The sequence below is a fragment of the Pelodiscus sinensis genome, chromosome 2 (assembly GCF_052426305.1).
Source record: "Pelodiscus sinensis isolate ZL-2025 chromosome 2, ASM5242630v1, whole genome shotgun sequence".
NCBI classification, from domain to species: Eukaryota; Metazoa; Chordata; order Testudines; family Trionychidae; genus Pelodiscus; species Pelodiscus sinensis.
The window spans coordinates 34,590,124-34,606,327 of NC_143053.1; the positions used below are offsets into that span (position 1 = coordinate 34,590,124).

The following is a 16,204-nucleotide window of genomic DNA, read 5'->3' on the forward strand; positions in this document are numbered from 1 at the left end:
GCCATGAGTGGTCCCTCCATCTGGAAGTGGTCAGCTTCATCTTTCAGAGGTGGAGAACTCCCCAGGTAGACTTATTCATGTCCAGGCAAAACAGAAAATGACACTATTTTTGCTCAGTTGAGGGGATTGACAGAGCCTTCCCATTGGATGTTTTTCTGTTCCTGTGGTAAGAGGCTGTGTTGTACACTCTCCACCACCCCCCAGTAACATGAATACACAGAGTCCTCATGAAGATCAAGCAGAAAAGGGCAAAGGTCATCTTCATAGTGCTAGGTGATTGCACCAGTACTGGTTTAGCACACAGCTGGACCACTCAACGGGTGCTTTGTTACAGCTACCATTCCGGTCAGACCTCTTGTCTCACACCATGGCAGTCTTCTGCATCCAAACCTGAAGGTGGTATACCTAAATGCAAGGAAGCAGGAGTGTTCAGTTGGTGTCTTGTTGAGCAACAGAAAACCCTCCACTATGGTGACATACTTGGTCAAATGGAAGCAGTTCATTGTTGGACGTTGGATAAAGGCATTCGATGCAAGTGTGCTTTGCTGCAGTTACTCCTGTACTATCTTTGGAATCTCAAGCTCCCAGGCTTGGTCCATTTCATTTGTCAAGGTTCATCTGGTTGCAATCTCAGCCTTCCGTACACTGCTGGAGGATAGGTTGTTTTTTGGCCAGGTCGTGATGGCCAGGTTCCTCAAGGGCCTTCAGTATCTTTATCAGGGACTCTATTTCCTCATTCCTCCATGGAACCTGAACCTTAGAGCCTCTGTCTTCCTGCTCCATCTCCATCTCCATCTCCTTTCAGGGAAGGTAGCATTCCTGGTTGCAATAACATCTGCCTACCACGTGTCTGAGATTAGGGTGCTCACCTCGGAACTGCCCTATATAGAATACTACAATGGACCTCGAGAGGTCATCAAGTCCAGTCCCCTGCCCTCACAGCAGGTCTTTTACAAAGACAAGGTCCAGCTGTGGCCACACCCAACTTTCCTGCCCAAGGTGATTAGGAAGTTTCATATGGTATTTACTAGCCTTTTTTTTCCTCCTCAAAGCTGCATAAGTCAAAGGAGCATTTGTTGCATTCCCTAGGTGTCAGAAAAGAGTTAGCCTTCTACCTTGAAAGGACCATGCCATTCCACAAGTCAAAACAGTTGTTCATCGCAGTGGCCAACAGGATGAAAAGCCATCCCATATCCACACAAAGAATGGATCACTGCCTGCATTCACTGCTTCTATGGTCAGACAAAGGGGCTCCCTTCTCCACTGCTCACTCATGCATGGTGCAAGCTTCTTGGTCATCTTTCCTAGCCCATGTGCCTATGTAGGGCATTTGTAGGGTGGCCTTCTAGACACCTGTCCATATGTTTATATTCCATTTATGTGCTTGCTCTGCAGGCCAAGGACAATGCTGGCTGTGGGAGAGAAGTGATGCAAACCACTAGACTGAATTCTGAGCCTACCTCCTGAGGATACTGCTTGTGAGTCACCTACAATGGAATTGACATGAGCAAGCCCTTGAAGAAAATGGGTTACCTACCTTTTCATAACTATTGTTCTTCGAGATGTGTTGCTCATGTCCATTCCATTACCTGCCCTCCTGCCCCTCTGTTGCAGTTGCCAGCAAGAAGGAACTGAGAGGGCTTTGGGCTGGCAGCACCTCTGATGCTGATGCATGAGTGTAGCACTCAAAGGGGTGCCACAGCTGACCCTACAGCAAATATCTCAGACAATTGTGCATGTGTCCACATGCACAACTGGAATAGAATGGACATGAGCCATCTAGAAGAACACCAATTAAGAACAAGTAGGTAACAAGGTTTGTTGTGAGGAGTAGAGGGATTGGGCATTAGCAACTGGTTTCTGTGAAATAAACAGGCAATTAGGTCATATTTGGTTCCTATAGAAAAAGAGACATAGAATCCTTTGTAAGAGAAACTTCTGTGTAGCCAAATTTGGGGAACAATCTGTGTTAATGCAGAAAATGTGTGATCATCAATAAACAGAATAGAAGTGTGAAATATACAGTGTCATAATTTGCTAGGGCTACACCAACATGGTCAGGGATGGAGCCACATACCAGGGGTATGTCTAGACTACATCCCTCTGTCGCCAGAGGCATGTAAATTAGATAGACTGACATTGCATTTTACGAGGCATAAGGGATCAGCCGACAAAGGCTTTCTTTGATGTCCGATCCCCGTCTTGACAGCCGCTTTTTACCCACAAACTGCTGACTCGGCAAGACACGGTGGCCATTTTTATTGAAATGAAGCGTGGGAGATTTAAATCCCCGCTTCATTTGCAATGTTGGTATGTCGCCGGAGGGATGTAGTCTAGACATACCCCAGAAGCTGGGAATGGGAGACAGGTGGATCTTTCCATAGTTGCCTTGTTCTATACACGCACCCTAAAGCTGTGGTTGGAAACAGGATACTTGGCAAGATGGACCTTTTGGCTTCTGTTGTAACATGGGATCACAGTATGGTAAATATAAAGAACTATTGCACCAGGGCAGAGTCATGGATTGTAAGGTGCTGGATAACTTTACTCAGCCTCCTAGGACCCCTGATGGTTTTGGTCAGCACTGCTGCCTGGGCAGTTAAAAGTCCCATTAGACATGCTGCCTGGTTAAGGCTCGGTTGTGGCCTGCTCTTTGAACACCACGGGGCTAGTCCCATTATGTTCTGTCACTGCAGAAGTGACTGGCAGCAGGTTCAACACCTATGTGGGGGTAGAGGAGCACGGGGCTCTGCATGCTGCCCCCACCCCAATCAGCAGCTGCGCCCCTCCATTGGACAGAAACTGGCCAATGGAAGCTGGGGTGGTGGAGCCTCTGGGTGAGAGCTTCATGGAGCTGCTTGCGTGCCTCCACCTAGAAGTCAGCCCTGCTGCTTACCACTTCTAGTGTGCAGCATGGTCTGCGATACCAGGAGAGGCAGAAAGCCTGCACTAGTGCCCCCCCCCCCCCCGGCTTGTGTCACTGACCAGGAGTCACTGAGGCCCCCTCGTACACCTCAATCCCCTCAGGCCTGACCCCATCCCAGAGCCTGAACCCCTAGTTTAGAGCCCTGACCCAGATCCCCCTTCTGCATCCTGAGCCCTTCATTCCCTAACCCATCCTGATGGGGCGTGGGGAAGTGCCGGTGATGGGAGAACCTGCTGGGGAGTGCAGCGGGGAAGCCGCGGGAGCAGGGCGGCCAGTCCGGAGCGGCGAAATGGCTGTGGAGGAGGGTCTGGCACCGGTGCAGGTGCACTTGGCATGGGACCGGCTGGCCAGGAGATGCAGCGGGGTGATGTCACCCACCGGTGTGGCGCCCACCACACAAAAAGGTTGGGGACCACTGAGCTAGGGGATTGAATTTTGTCCTTCTAGTGTAATAAATAAAAGCACTGCTTATCTGTAGTTGTAGATGTCAGGGAAAAGATATTGGCAGACAGATTAAGGAGGTGGAAATACATATTTTTTAAAAAAGTGTTTACCACTGAGTTTTTAGTGTATTTGTGTTATGAAATGGGCTGTTTTGTTTCAGAATAAAACCTCCCTATATAGTGAATGCAAATGTGTGTGAAAAGGTTCACTGACATTGACAAAAGTGGTTTGCTAAATCCAGACCGATTGATTTTTCAAAAATCTCCTGACTGCTCTTTTAAGATCCACACACACACACCAAAAAAAAGAAAAGCTGTTGTGGCAAAAATTTATCCAATTCTGACATATAGATAATGGCTTCAGAAAACTGGTTTAGAAGTAAAGAAGTCACAGAAATAGGAAAAGAGTATTACAGTGTTAAAATGAAATCCACTGTACTTTTATCTGAACTGTGCTTTACAGTTATGCAAAAGGATACTATTCAGAGGAGAAGAGCTTCAAACTAAATAAGAGCATTGGTAGTGTTGGATCAGACTGGTGCTTTATTTAGTCTAGTATCCTATTTCCCATTTCTCACAATGACCTACCGCAAGATGCTTGAAAGTGCAAGAAATCCCACAGTGGACATTTAATGAATAATCCTCCCTAGAAGGCAAGTTTCTTCCTAACTTCCTGCAGATAGTGGTTGATTTATGTCTGAAGTCTGAGTGCTTGTGTCACTACTTTAAGAAAAAAAAAAGATTTTTTTCCATGTACAGTAAAACTCCAATAGTCCGGCATCCAATTGTCCGGCACTCCCGATACTCTGGCATCAAAATGTCAAGTGCTCCCATCCAGCTGATTAAAAAGCCAGCTGCTCAGTACCCAGACCAAACATAAGGTTGGGGGGGAGGGAGTGGGATCGGGTTACAGCATGGAGAAAAGCGTTTTGCTTCAGCGAAGGGGAAAGAGGAGGGGGATTGGGTTACAGCAAGGAGAAGGGAAGAGGAAAGGAGAGGGGAGGGGGACGGAGATCGGGTCCCGGCCAGCTGTTAAGCCATGCAGCTGTACCGGGACCTCCCAATACTCCGGCATATCCAATAATCCGGCACCACCTAGGTCCCAAAGGTGCCGGATTATCAGAAGTCTACTGTAACTATCTAATCGTTTCTGGAATACAGCCATGCTTTTGCAGTCAATATCTTGTGGCAATGAGTTCCGGAGGTTAAATATAGGCTCTTTTAAAAATGTATTTCCTGTATCAATCCTAAATTTGTTACTGAATGTTTTATTATCTGTGCATACTATATGAAAGATGATAAAGAAGAGTACCTGATTTGCTTACCCGGCATATCCTATCCCCTTTTAGTCTTTCTTTATCTAAAATAAATTGTCCCCATCTTTTAAATCGTTTTGTGTACAAAGACACTTTCTGAATTATTTTTGTTGCCTATCTCTGAATCCCTTCTGAAACTCATCTACCCTTTTGAGATTGGGTGACCACAACTGAACCTAGAATTCCAGGTGGGACTGTACCACTGATTAATACAAAAAGTACTGCGATTGCTGTTTTGAACAGAGGTTTCCATTAAATTGTCCACACTGAGGTAAACTCTTTTACTGAGTGGTTACAGTTAAGAAAGAACCCAGCTGTTCATTTCTTCCACTCTGCATTACTCTACATTTCTCAACACTCAATTTCATCTGCCACCGTGAAGCCCACTGCCTACCTTTTATTAGGTCTTTCTGAAGTTCCTCAGAGTCCTCACTAGTCATTACTTACCTTACTAACTTTTCATTATCTATGAGTTTTGCCACCGCACTTGGTTACCTCCTTTTCAATTGATATATACATTTTAAAACACCCTTTTAAGATAGTTTTGGTGCCCCAGAGCCCAGAGGGATTTTAATCAGAGGCTGTTTTGTACCATAATTCAAAGGTATCTTTTCTGTCACCATTGTTATTTTGCTGATATTTGGATTTATTTGGACAAACTCATCAGACCCTGAGAAAACATATCCATGTTGATTTTCTCCCTGTTTTGTGTACCAGTTGGTTAGAGGGATTCAATGATGCAGGAATGCTGCAGATTCAAATCTTTAGTGCAGTTTGGGTCCTATGCAACAATCTAATTTCTTTAGTCTTAGTTTCCTGTGTTCCTTCTGAATGCCCATCTGAGTCCTCAATCCTGCTTTATTACATGGCCCTTTACATCTGTGACACACCTAAGCATAAAGTCAGCCTCCTACTTGCTGGTAACCAAATAGTTCTTTACATCATCGTGCTCTGTACTCTGACTTCATGCAAGGTGAGTCTTAAATTGCATATAGCTTTTCACTGCATGGTCGGGGATGGGCATGGAAAGGAAAAAGTGACTTTGAAGATGTAGTAATATCATGGAGGAGGAGATGGCATGAATGGAACCTTTCTTAATTAATGGCTAAATAACTACAATTCCTGTGATTTCAGGCTGCTCTAGCAGGAGGCACCACTATGATCATTGATTTTGCAATACCTCGGAAAGGCTGTTCCCTTGTTGAAGCCTATGACACATGGAGGAGTTGGGCAGACCCTAAAGTCTGCTGTGATTACACACTGCATGTAGCAGTTACATGGTGGAGCAGCCAGGTAGATACAATAGAGTGTGAATGTTATAGTGATTTCTTAATGCTGAATTACTTATGACTAGGTTTTAGCTGTGAAGTGTAGCTTGTGAACATAATTGTATGTATAAAATAAATTAACCAGTAAAGCTTAATGCATGAGCTTTAAAAGCTCACCCTTAGAACAATAGAAATATATTTAAAATGCCATTAAAGTTAAGTGTAAATTAGTGAAATGTTATGGATTTATATTTATAATTCCACCCCATTCTGTAGTTCTACAGTATGCAAATGTAGTTATTCTATCAAGAAAAAAATGGGAAGCCCATACTTTTTTCAGACAAAACAGGAGAGCTGGGCAAACCAGAGAAAGACATGCACATATGCCATTCCCCCTTAATATGCCGCTAGGCTCCTCGTGCTCTAGCAGCTATTGCATCTAATTCTAATTTAATGCAACAGAAAAAATTCTTTAGAATTCATTTACCAGATCCTAGATTACAAAAACAAAACAGACCTATTAGTTTGTCATCTCCATCTGCCCACAATACTTATGTGACTACAGGAGGCCCCCGCTTTATGATGGCCCGCTTTACAACCCCCCTGCACTTATGACTTTTTCCGTAAGTGCAAAAGGGGCCGAAATCCCCCGACTTACATCCTCAGCCCTGCATTTACGATGGCGCACGGTGCCTGTTGTAAATGCAGGCTCGAGTTATGATGCCCCTGACTTGCGAGGCTATCCCCAGAGCTGATCATGTCACAGGGAGCAGCCTGCATAGCAAATGTGCTAAATGTTTGACTCTTCTGACCCAGAGTATATGTTCTAGTATTTTTATCCACTTCAGAAGTCTCTCTTGGGTCTAATGGAACTCACAGGTTCCCTGGAGCAGACCCACCCAGAAGTATGTTGGAAATAAAGTTAATGATCTATAATAATAACCCGCAGAAGATCATAACGCACCAAGCAAACTAACCATCAGAAGTACTGTATTAGCCTCTCCATTTGACTGAGCAGTTAATGCTCCAACCTTGCTGTTGCCAAATTCCTACACCTATGCAGAACCCCATGGTTGCATCCAGGCAGAGTCAGGTTCTAAATGACTTGTCTAAGGTCCCAGGAAGTCTGTGTCAGTTCTTACAATAGAACCTGATGTCAATGTTCAGCACTGTTCCCTGACACTGCCTTACATCACTGTAGAGAAACAATTGTAGCTGGTCACCAAGACCAAGCAAAGAGATTCTTGCTAATGACACAGACTGCAATTTATCAGCCATATTCAGGCCCAAATAGGAGTACATCCTAGAGTGGAGAAGGAAAAGCTTCCCAGATTGCCATACACCCCAGAAAAAGGGCAAGGGAGGCAGGAGGGGCTTCTCAGGTGGGCACATATGTTGATATTGGACAGAGGGGCTCCCCAGATGGGGCTCATGCCCTTATTCTTCCCCTCCAAATAAAGAGACTCTCCAGAATTCTGTAATTTAGCTACTTTCAACCTAAATATAAATTAGGCCACCCACAAAACACACGAGGGCTGGGCCTGGAAATCGTCACCTGGTTGCCGTCACTCTCCCGAGTTCCCTGGATGCCTTTGCCTTTAAACTAATACATTTAACAGAGCAAACACCTCTGCAGGGGTCATTGAATCTATTCGTTTCCATTTTATGTTAGTCCAGAGTATGCTAACTTGCCAAGCTGCCCGGAAAGGAGTTACCTGGAACCCCCCCCAGTAAATTACAAGAAATGAAAATGTAAAAAGCAAGTTAAAGATTTTAAGGCACCGGCCTGTGAGAACCCACTTGATTTCCGAGGAGAGGTTTTGGGACTTAAGGAAAGCCTTTGGATCCAGTTAGTATTTACAGTGGGGAAGAAAGGGGTATGACACATGAATCCCTTTCTTCTTCAGGATATACTGATAGTGATCAGCCATTTGAGTCCACTCAACCTGGAGACCCCGCGCAAGAGGCAAAGGAGGTTTCCATGTACAAGTTGGATCTCCCAGGTGCAGCACCCTTGGGACCTGACTGGTCCCAGATGTGGGATTTTTCCAGAAAGCGGAGGTCATTTTTGGACCCCTTCCACCAGCCCCACTGGCATCCCAGCCAGCTCCCCACCTCCTGCTGGCCCCATTGCCCTGCCGACCCTCTGGGCAACCAGCACTGCTGTGGATCCACAGGCTCCAGGCATCCGCATGTACCACGTGCTGAGGCTCCGGACAGCTGTGCGTGTCGGGGCTCCTTGGGCAGCCGCACGTATCGCATGCTGTGGCTTCCTGAGTGGCCATGTGTGCCATGTCAGGGCTCCACGAGCACCCTCATGCATCACATGCTGGGGCTCCCTGGGCAACTACATGCTCACTGCCCACCAGGGCTCCCAACCCTGCGCTGGGTGGCTCCATTGTCAGCTCCCTGTGGGCAGCCCACTGCCCTGCCGGCCCCGCAGAGATCCTTACTGCTGCTCCTCTACCGGGATTCTCTGGTCTTGCAACATCCATTCCGGCCCATGGATTTTACCAGACCAGAGAATCCTGGTTAAGAGAGTTTGAACCTGTAGATGATTTGATTTATTTATGGAAACTAGGGCAAAAGTTCCCAAATGGCTGAATAATACATAGCCCCAGGTCACAGCAGACAGCACAATTAGTCATTCCAGACTTGTCCTTATTGTTTGAGTGTGCTAGAGGTTAATTCCCAGCAGGAGCACAGCAGGTTTCGGGCAAATAAAATGTCATTGGCTTGTTCATTATCCTCATCTCCTCATGGAACGTTAGCACGGCTGATAGAAGTGGGAAAGCTAACTATTATACTTTTATACAGTGGCGCTGTGGAAATTTCTGACATTGTTTTTCTTTCAGGTCAAGGAAGAAATGAGAATTCTTGCTGAGGACAAAGGTGTCAACTCCTTCAAGATGTTTATGGCCTATAAAGATTTGTATATGGTTGGCGATAGTGAATTATATGCAGCTTTTTCCCAGTGTAAGCAAATTGGAGCAATTGCTCAGGTCCATGCAGAGAATGGGGATTTGATTGCAGAGGTAAGTGTTGGATGAAGTGATTTTAAAATGTGGAAGACAAAGGTACGTAAATGCTCCCCATTCCCACAATATCAGACTGTCTAACTTTAGTGTGATGTAGCCAAATACTTCTGGGGAACTGAGGTTAAGTGACTTGCCCAAAGTCTCTGTGGTGGAGCACAGAATTAAACTCAGGTGTCCTGAATGCTATGCAAGTGTGCTAACCAGTGGCCCATTTGATTTTCAACAGTCCCTTGATGATCAGTGAGTCTACTTACTGCAAAGTAAATCATCAAATTCTTTTTAGGGCCTGTCCCAACACTGTTGAATCCAACAGGAGTCTTTCAAATGACCCTGGTGAGCTTTAAATCAGGTCCTTAGTATTTCTGAATTTCCTTTAGGCATGTCAGATAAACACCTGTGCATGAACACAAAGGCTAATATTGTTTGTTTATTACATGCACAGTCTATCTCTCTTAATAGTTAGTGTGTTGTGTTTATATGCAGAAAGCAAAGAGCTCTGAGTAGGGCCAGGTGTTTGTGGTGGGTTAGGAAATGATCCTGCTATAATAAAAAGCATTACTACACAGCTGCCAAGAAGACTGAGCAGAGAAGAGCAGGGTTGAGGTCAATGAAGGGAACATTTGGCTAAGTGCCCCTGTGACATGATGAGGACAATACTTAGCTTCAGGTCTCCTTTTCATGCCCCGTTCTATTTTACCCATGTGTTTAATAATAATGGAGCCAGGCACACATTGGACTCTGCACTGGGTGAGCACAAGTCTTAAGGCCCCCATGTCTATTTCTCTGTGTCACCACCTAAGCACCACCGTGTGACTTACAGACTCCAGCCCAAGAGTTTTCAGAAATTCTTCAACTACTTTCACCATAGACGTTTCAGTAATTGGAGTTCCTGAGTAAAGAATGGATTTGTCACTAAACTACAAACCAGAGAGTGTTTAAGGTCTTGTAACACAATGTCAATTATAATACTTAGTGCTTCTCACCTAGCCCCTTTTCATCCTTAAACCCCCAGTACTTTACATAGGTCAGATGGTCAAGTATTTTTATGATGTGGATAAGTATCTATGCTACTGATTGGTCCACTTGGGCACCTAGATGTTTGGGGTGGGATCTTGAAAAGCACCTAGGCAGCTTTGAAAGCTAATAGCACTAATGTTTCTAATTGTCAGTTAGGCATTTTTTTAAATCCTTACCCTAAATACTGGCATCTGGCCTTTGGCTTTGGTGGGAGCAGAAGTAAGCCAGTGCTGAGTGCTCTTGAAAATCCCACCCTATGTCAATTGCCCGGTGTTTGGATTAGAACACAGATCAGATGAGTGCTCAGTTGGCCAAGCCACTGCTGCTCTTACATAATTGATACTGCTAATTAAACAGCACTAACATATATGTATTCATGTGTGATATGTAGGGTGCGAAGAAGATATTGGCACTGGGGATAACTGGCCCTGAGGGACATGAACTGTGTCGTCCTGAAGAGGTCGAAGCAGAAGCCACAATGAGAGCAATCACCATAGCAAACTCAGTTAACTGCCCTCTATATGTAGTTCATGTAATGAGCAAATCTGCAGCGAACGTGATAGCTAATGCACGAAGAGAAGGTAACTGTCCTACTGCTCCTTCATGTTTGGTCCAGGACCTGTGAGTAATGGCCCTGCTTGCTGAAGGATGGTAATAGGAAGGTGTATTAGCTAGCTCCTCAGTTGGGGGTTTTGTCAGGGGTGTGAGGATGGGAATAATAGTTGGGAGGTGGTTAGAGGCTTTTTAAGCAGCTGACAAAGGAGAAGAGAAACAGTCACTCTGAGCAGTACGTGGAGGCTGAGTGTGCTTGTCCTCTGTGTGTTAGACATATACATTTGGTCACTGCTATGCCATGGCATAGAAATATAAAATACTGAGACTGTCAGAGTCAGCTGCTGCTTTAATAAAAATAAAATAGTTCCTTTAATTGCAAGAGGAAAACCTCTATCGAATTTTCATTATTTGCTTGTTGTCTGAGGAATTCAGAAAGCAGAAAATGGGGGCACTTGCGGGTAGCCTGGACATCAACTGCATGCTGCCCTTACCCACACCAGCTTTAGTCTTGTCTTTGCCCTGATGTTCTGAATTATTAGTGCACTTGCTTTTTCATCAAGTAGTGGGCTGTTGCATTCAGGCTGGTTAACATTGGTATATGAACAGGCAGGCACTCACTCATTTTGGGTGCCCAACTTGGGGCATCACATCCCAGATGTGAGTTTCCCCTCCCCGAACTTTAAAGGGGAGGGCATGGTCTCCCCTGATTTTTCTTCACATGTAAAAATAGTTAAAAAATGCCTCAAATCCAGCCATGGCAGTCAATGGGAAGGAAAAGGTTTCTGACTTTTTGGATTCACCAACCATTTTGAAGGGTCTGATGAAGTGGGTTTTGCCCATGAAAGCTCATGATTCTATATATTTTGGTTAGTCTCTAAGGGTATGTCTACACTACCCCGCTAGTTCAAACTAGCGGGGTAATGTAGGCATACCGCACTTGCAAATGAAGCCCGGAATTTGAATTTCCCGGGCTTCATTTGCATAAGCGGGGAGCCGCCATTTTTAAATCCCCACTGGTTCGAACCCCGTGTAGCACGGCTACACGGGGCTCGAACTAGGTAGTTCGGACTAGGTTCCTATTCCGAACTACCGGTACCTAGTTCGAACTACCTAGTTCGAGCCCCGTGTAGCCGGGCTACATGGGGTTCGAACCAGCAGGGATTTAAAAATGGCGGCTCCCTGCTTATGCAAATGAAGCCCGGGAAATTCAAATCCCGGGCTTCATTTGCAAGTGCGGTATGCCTACATTACCCTCCTAGTTCGAACTAGGAGGGTAGTGTAGACATACCCTAAGGACAAATCATTGTTTTTAAAGTTACAGATGATCACGGTTACTTCTGTGAGATTTTCTGACCTGGCAACAAACTGAAAAATCATCTATTCACACTGCTCTAACCATAATGAAAGGGGCTCAAATCCTTATGAATTACTAGCACTTTTGCTTCCTTTTTGATCCAAATTGATCCATGGATGCTTCAGATTTCCCTGCCTATGCATTTTAAATACTAGCCTACCTTATAAGCTTGATTAGTTTGTATAAAGCGTTTTGAGATAGTGGATGGAAAGTTCGATAGAAATTCCAAATAATGTTGCTACAGGTCGGATTAAGGTAATGTTTACCCACCTCCTAGTGTGAAGAATAGACATATTGGAGATAGAAACTGCGTTATGGTATTCTAATAAGACTGTCTGCTAATGCAAATATGTAAAAGAATTTTTTACCTGTCAGCAATGGATTATCAATACTGTGCTAAACTAGATTTGTCCACTAGGTGACACTGTTGGTAGTAATGTGGAATCCAACTTGCTGTAATGCCTTTGCTCATTTATTCAATGATGTGCTGTCAGAATCCAATATAAGAAACTGCAAAATCAGTTAAAATGTCCAGGCGAAAGCAGAAATGTTGACAAGCAAATTGGAAAGACCTGATGACAGGAAAAGGGTATTTTGCACTGTGTTGTCAATCAGGAATTCTGTGATACTGGCAAAAGATGTAACACACTTATAAGGTCTCCTTCATGTTTCATCTCTGTCCTGGAGTCTAGGCAGGGTTACTGGTGTCTAGGTGAAAAGAACAAACTGGTAACATTCTGCTCCCTACTCCCTTGAAAAAATCTAGAATTACATCATTGAGTTGCTCCATTCTCACATGAGAGAATAAGGTCTGGCCTATGCTTAAAAGTTGTATTGGAAAAACTTTTACTTCAGTTAGGTGTGTGGGTTTTTTTATGGAAACAGGTCATACCAGTAAAAGCCGCAGTGTAGGTGCTGGTATAAAGATAGTATATGCAGTAGCTTATTCTGTCTCTCCTCCGGAATAGCTATACCAATACAAGCACTTTGGTTTTGGTATAACTGTACATATTTTGTGGGAAGGGGAGGGAGTACCACTTACCCTGTAGTTAAAGTAATAAAACGTTCTATTATAATCAGGGCCTGAGAGTGGAATTTGATGAATGAAAAAGTTCATCACCATTTAAAAAAAAAAAAAGATTGATCCCAAACTGGCCAAATTATAAACAATATGTCACTGCATAGTAAGATTGCTGGACTAATCATATAGAACAACATCTTTGGAGACCATTCTAGCTAAGGCTCAGTTAACAGGTCAGATTAGGCTCTGAACTGCAGATATGTAAATCACACTTCTGAAAATGGGACTTAGGCTCCTAAATGACTTACATGCTTCTGAAAATTATATCCCAGTAAGCAACATACAAGGATCAGATTTTCAAGTATGACATGATTTCAATTGATGGTTTTACCTCTCCTTGAACTGCTGAGAGGTTTGAAAATAAATCTAAAGCAGGCACAGTGTTTAATGATGCACCAATTCATGTGGAAGCCAGTGCCAACCTAGCTAAATGTTTAATGAAGAGACAACTAAGAACCACAAGTATTTTCAAACAGAGCAGACTTTAAAGTATAGCAGAAGTAGTGAGAAAAATGAGAAGGGGCTTGCTTCCTGCTTAGTATTTGTATTAAATAAAAGAAAATGTGACACATGCAAAGGTCTGATCTGTCACTACACTATAAGCACAAGCAATATGACCTAATAAAGCCTTCCCTCAGAATGTCTTTGCTTGCTGGTTTAATGCAGGTTCTAAGATTTTTTTTTTTACCTCTAAATGCAGTGAGTCAGTCAGAATGAAATGCAAGGAATAGTAAAATCAGCAAAAATGTCCAAATTTAATCTGGCAAAGCTGTAGCACTCTAGACTCAAGGTTGTTATTGAAAATGAATCTGCAGGTTTCTGCTCCTTGCCACTCATGGGAGCAGCTTAGGTTATGTTCTGACTGCAGAAACTTTCTCGTGAGTGGTGACACGTGAGCCAGAAATAACCAGTTTGATGCTTGCATCCCAGGGTATGTCTACACTGCACGCTCATTTTGAAATAGCTGTTTCAGAATAGGCATTATTCCTCATAGAATGAGGTTTACAGATTTTGGAATAAGCCGTCCGTTATTTCAAAATTATTTTGAAATAATGGAATGATTGTGTAGATGCTTGCATTGTTATTTTGAAATAACACTAGTTATCTTGAAATAACGCTGCAGTGTATACGCTCCCCTAGTGTGGGCTGAGAACTGGAAACATCAAGGCACTTGTGTGCGCTGAAGCTCAGATCCAGTCCAATCAGCTAACAATCACAAACCACTGTACAATGCCATTTTGTGGGCTTTTTTCAGTCATTCACAGTGACATTTACTTTGGGTAGAATTCTCTCTTTTGCTGCTAAGCCAGCCCTAGCCAGAGGAGAATTCCATCTGGCACAGGCATTGTGCAAGCACAGTTGCCACAAGATCCAGAGGAAGCAGCCTGATGAGTGTGGGAGAGGAATGTTGCAGGTTGAAAATGTAAGTGGGGCTGCCCCACACAGGTAGCTGAAGAGAAGTTGCTGCAACCAGAGCAGACTCTCAGAATTGTCTGTTAGCTGGGAGATCTCTCAAATCCTTAGAGCAGCACAGAATTGGAAGAGCACAAATGTAGCCCAAAGTCACATTATAACACACTCCCCCTAAGGCCATGGCTGTGAATTCTGTGCTGAATCCCATCCTTTAACATTTGAAAATAAATGGACAAAATAAAAAAGAGTCTACTGCTTAGGTCTTGGGACAGAGTCCTGGGGTTCCCAAAGCCCATCTTCTGTTTTTTGTATCTTTCTCCTCTTCTCTCTGCCTAATTCCATAACACAATTAGATACATGGGACTAGAAACTTAAAACTCCACAAACCAAAGGCCAAGTAATAAAGAGAAAAAATAACATTCCACGGTATGTGACAAAGCAAAGAACACTGGGCCAATGGGAGAAGATAAAGAATACGTGTCCTGAGAAATCCTGAAACCATCCGGTAACGAGTGTAACTGGAGCAATGCTGGTTGCAGATATATAGGGATTGATCAAAGTTTAAAAATGGTCATAAGGCATTTTTGTATACCTAATCTTCACAAAGCAATTGAGGAATGGTATGACACTTGCTGAGAATGTTACTTAAAGAAATGCCAATCACCAAAGAAAGGCATTGCTTGTATGTCTGAAAATTTCAGTTCCTGCTGACCTGGTGTTACTAAATTACGTCGAAATTGAATGAATGAGTTGCTTGCTTTTAGTGCCTTTTGTTGACAACTCACAGGCCTTCACAAAGTAATGAATTTCAGACTGGTAATACAGTTATGGTATATGCAAAGACAACAGTCACATAATTCATATACACATCAGAATCTGGTTGATTGAGATATAGCTGGTTGATTAGGCTGTGTCTTTCCCCTTTCAGAAGGTGTGAATGAACATTTAATTTCTATTGGAAGAGCCACAAATAGAAAATACCCCTTGAAGGAGACCTGAAACTAGAATAGCACCTGTAATATTGCCACATTCTTCCCTCATTTGCTGTTAGCACTGGATAATAATTCAAGCCCTTGAGGTAGAAACATTTCCTACAATCTTCTAGCCCAGAGAAAAATGAAAGAAATTGATCCATCCAGTCACCTGTGTGAATACTGTTACATGGCTGTTTGCAATGTCAATATATTTTCTGACACAGCTTCTCCAGTATGGGTCAAAGCTTTTTGACAGCCATTACAGCATGAGTCTAAGTATCTATCAGATGTATATGATAGTACATATACTTTTGTAGTCTACATGCTTATGATTGGAGCTGAGCTTTTCTGTCCCACAAAATTCTGCCCACTCTGTATCATGGTGGTAAAAATATAGGAAGGGGAAAAAGGAACGGAAGCTGTAGTCTGGTGGGTAGAGTACTCACCTGGAATATGGGAGTTTGGGGTTCAATTTTCCTGTTCTAAACCTGAGTCCCCCACATCCCAGACCAGTGCTTGAATGTTAGTGTTTTTCATGCTGCAGCTTTGAACAGAATTTCCATCCTGGACCCAAAAGACCTTTCCCCCCACAAGAGTGTTGGTTTTGACCCATTGTGATTTTTTTTTTTGTAATAAAAAATGATTACATCCAAAAGTTGCTGATCAGCAATCCTTATGAGAGGCAGTACCTGTGCATCTCACAGTTTTTAATGTATTTCTCTTCCTACTCCCTCTCGGAGGGTATGTCTACACTAGAAAGTTAGTTCGAACTAACGGACGTTAGTTCGAACTAACTTTCCTATGCGCTACACTAGCGCT

General features: G+C 43.6%; 1 protein-coding gene across 1 annotated transcript in view; it reads left to right on the forward strand.

Annotated features, from left to right (window-relative positions):
• Window positions 1–16,204, forward strand: part of DPYS (dihydropyrimidinase) — a 55,667-nt gene that overhangs the window by 11,727 nt on the left and 27,736 nt on the right. Inside the window, exons 2-4 of the mRNA XM_006122392.4 lie at window positions 5,820–5,978; window positions 8,809–8,988; window positions 10,400–10,589. Coding sequence (XP_006122454.2) covers window positions 5,820–5,978; window positions 8,809–8,988; window positions 10,400–10,589 — 529 coding nt within the window. The remainder of the gene's footprint in view (window positions 1–5,819; window positions 5,979–8,808; window positions 8,989–10,399; window positions 10,590–16,204) is intronic.